Source organism: Lissotriton vulgaris, unplaced genomic scaffold (genome assembly GCF_964263255.1).
Source record: "Lissotriton vulgaris unplaced genomic scaffold, aLisVul1.2 SCAFFOLD_620, whole genome shotgun sequence".
NCBI classification, from domain to species: domain Eukaryota; kingdom Metazoa; phylum Chordata; class Amphibia; order Caudata; family Salamandridae; genus Lissotriton; species Lissotriton vulgaris.
The window spans coordinates 417,322-424,362 of NW_028253177.1; the positions used below are offsets into that span (position 1 = coordinate 417,322).

The 7,041-nt window shown below is 42.5% G+C and overlaps 1 protein-coding gene across 1 annotated transcript; it reads left to right on the plus strand.

Annotated features, from left to right (window-relative positions):
• The first annotated feature begins 3,261 nt into the window (after nucleotides 1-3,261).
• LOC147661133 (uncharacterized) lies at nucleotides 3,262-6,014 on the plus strand. Its single transcript, XM_086951301.1, has 3 exons — nucleotides 3,262-3,694; nucleotides 4,118-5,507; nucleotides 5,773-6,014. The coding sequence occupies exons 1-3, from the start codon at nucleotides 3,350-3,352 to the stop codon at nucleotides 6,012-6,014; spliced, it is 1,977 nt and encodes a 658-aa protein (XP_086807427.1). The 5' UTR covers nucleotides 3,262-3,349.
• The last annotated feature ends 1,027 nt before the right edge of the window (nucleotides 6,015-7,041 follow it).

Here is a 7,041-nt window from a genome sequence, read left to right on the forward strand (position 1 = left end):
GAACGACCAGGAAGTGGAATAGTTAACATCTCTAGGTCCGTTATTTGACCCCAATGGTTGACTTGGTCCTTAGTTGAATTTGACATTCGCTCGACTTCAGCTTCAGACTCAGGGTGGCCTGGTTCACTTACTCCTTGCTTAGGGTATATAATATTTGTTCAACTCAGTGGTTTAATTGGAGTTTGAAAATCACATGGGTTAGTTAGCAATGTTATCATAGCACCAGTTGGATCTTTCATAAAATCAAACTTTGACAGCAACTTTCCCAGTTTCCCAAATGTATGGACCTTAGATGATTTAAAGGAGTATATGTCACCTGCCTGTTTTATTTTAAACATATCTAGTATTAGTGTGTGTTGTATTTTTCTTTTCCTTTTGATAGGAGGGAAAGGTGGCCGCTCCTTTACTGACCTCATAATACACCCTCTAAGGTGAAGAAGTCTTGCTCCTTTCAGAGAATCAAACGGGCCAGTGACAAGACCAAACGGTGCTTTGATAGGACAAAAACACCTCCCAACACCTCCAAGGGAAAACACCCCCAAAGCACACCTCGGTACAGAATCCGCCGGTACTGCTGGTTACTTAATTATTTAATTAACAGATTAATTAATATCCGGGGTCCGGGTAGGGCTGTAGTCTAGGCATGCAGAGTAATTCAGGGATCGAGGGGTGCTTCAAGAGGGTCAAAGTCTATTGTCACTTTTCCCTTTGCATAATTTCTCAGATTTTGTATTACAGACTTATTACAGACTCCAATGGCTCAGCGACTTACGGACTGATCAACCTTAACTACTAGTCACACGCCACACACCTCTTGCCACTTGTCACTCACCACTCACTGTTCATTGCTTGTTCATTGCTATTCATCGCTGTCAAGAGTACAAGGGAGAATGCTGGCAATCCTTCAGGAGCAAGAGCAGGATCCAGAGCCAGTCCCACTACAGATGGCAGATGTAGGCACTCCCCTCCACTCCTCGGCTCAGCTCTGCTCTGCTCAATGCTTAGTAAATAAGTAAAATCAGGCGGCAGGCCAAGGCTCCTCTGTGCCCTCTTTGCTCCTCTGTTCTCCTCTGTGCCTCTGTGCCCTGCAGCAGCCGCCGCACCAGCAGCACCACAGTCCAAGGCTCCTTTGACCCCTGCAGCGGCGGCCGCACGAGCAGCACTAGCAGCGCCTTAGCACCACGTTGCTGGCAGCAGCCGTTCCTGCCCCCACAGCAGATCTGTAGAACTTAAAGCGCCCGTATAACAGGACGCGGGTGAAGCGGGAGAAACCTTCGGGAGCGGGAACTGGTCACAAACCAAACCAGGGCAGTCGTCGCAGGCTCTGCTCCGCTTGCTTGTCAACTCCTCCTCGGCTCGGCCCCTCAGCTCTACTCGGTATGCTCTGCACTCAATGCTGAATCACAGGCCAACAACAACTGTGAACACCAACAGAGGGAAGAATTGCGTGTTTCCCCCAGTTAGTAAAAAAAACAGCATAAGTCTTGGCTGCTTCTGCTGCACCCAGCGTCTTATGCATCTTTGCAGTCTAATTTTTCTGTCTGGAAAAAAATTGTGTCCTGGTCCAGGTGCAGAAAAACCTAACAACTGATAACCAGGTGGAATAAAATGAACACATGAAAGTACGCCTTAATTTCATTGCCCTGCATTCACACTCTGGACCATAGTTGAGGGATAGGTCTAGGCATAGTCCTCGCAGCACACAATAGATTTGCTTGAGGCAGAGGCCAAATCTCAAGTCAGGATACCAGATACAAGTAGGTGGTAACTTAGGGCAGGGGAAAACACCTGTTGTCCGTGGAGGAGTAATTCCCTTCCCAGAAATCTGCATTACAAATTAATAATAGTATATCTTTTTTTAATATCTGTTTGGTGCCAGTCCATATGACTTTAATTTCTGCCTTTGGGATTCTATGTTACAACTTCATAGGGTACATGTATCCTTTGTGAGCTTAATAAAATGTTGAAAATTCTAGAAATCCTCACTCCTACATCCAAGTACTCTCAGGCTACCATTCTACACTCTGCTCTGTCTGAAAAACAGCTCAACATTTTCAAAATTCTGCATTGATTTGGCTTGTAAATTATATTTTTGGAAATGTACATGTGTTAACTATTTAATTTTAATACTATAGGTGATTGAAATTACTGACGAAGAAAGCAAGATTTAGCACTAAGCAACTGAATGTCAGTGCCATAAGAAGGATTATTTTGAAAAACTGAAGGACATCCAGCATTCTACGTTTAAACAATTTCGAAAAATCTAAGTGTGGCGAGGAAAGTACTACACCTGTAAGTGAAGTTTCTAATTTTGCATTTCATTAACCCAGAGCAAAGCCATATCTGTGCACACAGCATCCGAAATAATGTAGGAAGACCACTTCAGCATCCTCATCTGAAATATTATCAGAAAGACAAATCGCCTCAGCATGACAGAATAACGTACATCTAAAGCATCATGTAATTCTAGAGAGGAAGCACACACTGCATAAAAGAAAGTTACAACTAAAGGTTTATTCTGGATACCATCAAAGAAAAGACGCTGAAAGAAGACTCCGAAGCTGACACGTTAACAACCAAAAGATTGGAAAATCACCTTTGTTCAACAACCGTTTTTAACCAGTTACGCAAGTTTGAGACTAACTGCCTCGAGATATGACACCTCGACCCACTCTACTCACTCTGGCGAAAACCTTAAAAATTCACCATTTTATTGTTTTCATGACCATCTCAGATTGTTTCCTTTTTATTGTGTACTGTTCGGTAATTCTATGTAAATCGCCTCAACATTATCTGTTGTGCAGGAGTGATATGTAAAACTGTTAAAGATGAAAATGGATTAAAGGAGCACCGTTGCGCTATAGCTAATATAAATAAAGCCTCGTCTTCAGGACTACAAACCTTAACCTTACACCAAACATAGAAAGGGTAGAAGGAACGGATATTCTGCGACTAATGATCCACAATAGTACTCTGCACGTTCAAACGCCCTCAGTTACTGCCATTACGTCAGTACAAAACGGACCTTATCAGTTTAATCATTAAATATCAAACCAACACCTTATTACTGCATTGCTAAGAACCTATACAAATAGATTTGAGAAAAACTTCAGTCACAATTTAAGTTGCTGCCGGAGAGGCTAAAGACTATTACCTGCTAGAAAAATTTCAACAGGTGTTACAGGACTGCTTCCAGACATAGTTTGCTCAATTCAAGTGTTAAGAAAATTACACACAATTTTTAGAGATAAGTGCTGAACATTATCTAAACAAGCCCGAAGTTGGGGAAAAAAGTTACCTGTGCCCAAAAAGAAACAGCCATAAATCTTATCTCACAGAATTTGACAGAATGCACACAGGGGGAAACCACTCTCAGTGCAAAGTATGCCAAAAAAGTTTCAGGCGTAAATCTTATCTCACTGAGCATATGAGAATCCACACTGGGGAAAAACCTTTTCAGTGCTCTGAATGTCAGAAAAGGTTTAGAATCAAACTGAGTCTATACCGACATGCAATAACCCACTCTGTGGAAAAACCTTACCAGTGCGCTGAATGCTCGAAAAGTTTCAACCAAAAATCTTATTTAACTGAACATATGAGAATCCACTCTGGGGAAAACCCTTATCAGTGCTCTGAATGCCAGAAAAGGTTTTGTAACAAACGGAGTCTATCTCGACATACAATAACCCACTCTGTGGACAAACCTTACCAGTGCGCTGAATGCTCGAAAAGTTTCAACCAAAAATCTTATTTAACTGAACATATGATAATCCACTCTGGGGAAAAACCTTTTCAGTGCTCTGAATGTCAGAAAAGGTTTAGAATCAAACTAAGTCTATACCGACATGCAATAACCCACTCTGTGGAAAAACCTTACCAGTGCGCTGAATGCTCGAAAAGTTTCAACCACAAATCTTATTTAACTGAGCATATGAGAATCCACTCTGGGGAACACCCTTATCAGTGCTCTGAATGCCAGAAAAGGTTTTGTAACAAATGGAGTCTATCTCGACATACAATAACCCACTCTGTGGACAAACCTTATCAGTGCCTGGAATGCCAGAAATGTTTCAAAGACAAAAGCAGTCTCACTCAGCATACAAGATACCACTCTAAGGCTAAGGAAAAACGTTATCAGTGCTCTGTATGCCAGAAATGTTTCAGTGATCAAAGCACTCTCACTCTGCATACAAGAACCCACACTGGGGAAAAACCTCATCAATGCACAGAATGCCAGAAATGTTTCATATACAAAAACAGTCTCACTCAGCATAGAAGAACCCACACTGGGGATAAACCTTTTCAGTGCTCTGAATGCCAGAAATGTTTCAGTTTCAAAAGCGGACTCACTGAACATACAAGGACCCACACTGGGGAAAAACCTTATCAGTGCTCTGAATGCCCAAAACATTTCAAACTTAAACCACTTCTGACTGCACATGTGAGATTCCACACAGGGGAAAAACCTTATCAGTGCTCAGAATGCCAGAAATGTTTCAGTTTCAAAAGCAGACTCACTGAACATACAAAGACCCACACTGGGGAAAAACCTTATCAGTGCTCTGAATGCCCAAAACATTTCAAACTTAAATCACTTCTGACTGCACATGTGAGATTCCACACAGGGGAAAAACCTTATCAGTGCTCTGAATGCCAGAAATGTTTCAGTAGAAAAAGTAGTCTCACACGGCACATAAGAATCCACACTGGGGAAAAACCTTATCAGTGCTCTGAATGCCAGAAATGTTTCAGTCAAAAAGACTGTCTCACTCTGCATACAAGAACCCACACTGGGGAAAAACCTTACCAGTGCGCTGAATGCCCGAAAAGTTTCAACCTTAAATCTTATTTAACTGAACATATGAGAATCCACTCTGGGGAAAACCCTTATCAGTGCTCTGAATGCCAGAAAAGGTTTTGTAACAAACGGAGTCTATCTCGACATACAATAACCCACTCTGTGGACAAACCTTACCAGTGCGCTGAATGCTCGAAAAGTTTCAACCAAAAATCTTATTTAACTGAACATATGAGAATCCACTCTGGGGAAAACCCTTATCAGTGCTCTGAATGCCAGAAGAGGTTTTGTAACAAATGGAGTCTATCTCGACATACAATAACCCACTCTGTGGACAAACCTTATCAGTGCCTGGAATGCCAGAAATGTTTCAAAGACAAAAGCAGTCTCACTCAGCATACAAGATACCACTCTAAGGCTAAGGAAAGACGTTATCAGTGCTCTGAATGCCAGAAATGTTTCAGTGATCAAAGCACTCTCACTCTGCATACGAGAACCCACACTGGGGAAAAACCTCATCAATGCACAGAATGCCAGAAATGTTTCATATACAAAAACAGTCTCACTCAGCATAGAAGAACCCACACTGGGGATAAACCTTTTCAGTGCTCTGAATGCCAGAAATGTTTCAGTTTCAAAAGCAGACTCACTGAACATACAAGGACCCACACTGGGGAAAAACCTTATCAGTGCTCTGAATGCCCAAAACATTTCAAACTTAAACCACTTCTGACTGCACATGTGAGATTCCACACAGGGGAAATACCTTATCAGTGCTCTGAATGCCAGAAATGTTTCAGTTTCAAAAGCAGACTCACTGAACATACAAAGACCCACACTGGGGAAAAACCTTATCAGTGCTCTGAATGCCCAAAACATTTCAAACTTAAATAAATTCTACTGCACATGTGAGATTCCACAACAGGTGAAAACCATGTCTTGCACATGAATGTCAACTGGAAGGCTATTTTGGTTTTTCAGTCAAAAAGGCTGTCTCACTCTGCATACAAGAACCCACACTGGGGAAAAACCTTATCAGTGCTCTGAATGCCAGGAATGTTTCAGTGAAAAAATCCATCTCACACTGCATATTAAAACCCACACTGGGGAAAAACCTTACCCATGCTCCGAATGCCAAAAATGTTTTAGTCAAAAATCTAATCTCAATGAACATGTGAGAATCCACACTGGAGAAAAAACATTATCAGTGTTCTAAATGTTAGAAAAGATTCAGAGGTAGAGATGGTTACAAGCACCATAAGAAAACACACCATCAAAAATAATTCAGTGCTATGAATGCCAGAAAAGCATCAATTTTAAACGCAACCTCACTCTACATGAGCAGACGCACACAGGGAAAAAACATTACCAATGCTGTTAATGCCAGATATTCCTATTTGATAGGCACAGCCTCGCTAACCAGAAGCGACTCCATACTGATGAAAAACCTTATGAGTGCTCTGAATGCCAGAAAAGCTGCAGAGAAAAACGTGATCTCACCATGAGAAACTCCACACTGGAGAAAATCCTTATGCCATAAAAGCTTGAATCTGAAAGACAGAGTTATGCTTCATGAGAGATCCCACTCTGGGGAAAAACCTTATGAGTGCTCGAAATGCAAGCAAAGTTTTGGTTACAAATTACTTCTCACTTGTCATGAGCGAACTCACACGGGGGAAAAATGCCTTATGTGTGTTCTGAATGTCAGATAAGGTTTAATCTCGAATACAATGTCACTTCATATGAGAGAATTCACACTGGACTAAAGCCATATACAGGAGGGGAAAGCCAGAAACGTTATACTCAGAAAGGAGATCTCACTACACATGAGAAATGCATCCACACCAGGTGAAAAGTAAGGCATAGCTTGAGTTGCAGAAAAGCTTCTAACAACCTGACTTTACATGAGAGAGCACATATTGTAGTTGCAATAGAATTCATCAAGAAACTCTTGCAGGGAGGGAGGAGCCAAGATGGCGACCAGAGCAGACGCTTGAGCGCCCGGCTCCGTCGGCCCTTGGCTCTGTAACAACATCCTGATTGCTATCCTTATCGTCTCTGGAGGCGAAACGTGTGCGACGACGCGCTGACCACGCCGGTACTTTCCCGAAGTCCCAGCCTGCCCAGATGCCGGAGTTGTGTGTGATTGTGCTCTCCGCCCTGGACCCTCGCTCCATTGTCGCCCTTGCCGGCCCCTGGAGGCTCCGCAGTGACCGGACCCACTAACGCCACTCCGAGCCGCG

Coding starts and splice junctions, on each gene's coding strand:
- LOC147661133 (XM_086951301.1), top strand. CDS start 3,350: ATGCACACAGGGGGAAACCACTCTCAGTGCAAAGTATGCCAAAAAAGT. Junction 3,695..4,117: donor GACATACAATAACCCACTCT/GTGGACAAACCT, acceptor TACCACTCTAAG/GCTAAGGAAAAACGTTATCA. Junction 5,508..5,772: donor GTGCTCTGAATGCCCAAAAC/ATTTCAAACTTA, acceptor GGCTATTTTGGT/TTTTCAGTCAAAAAGGCTGT.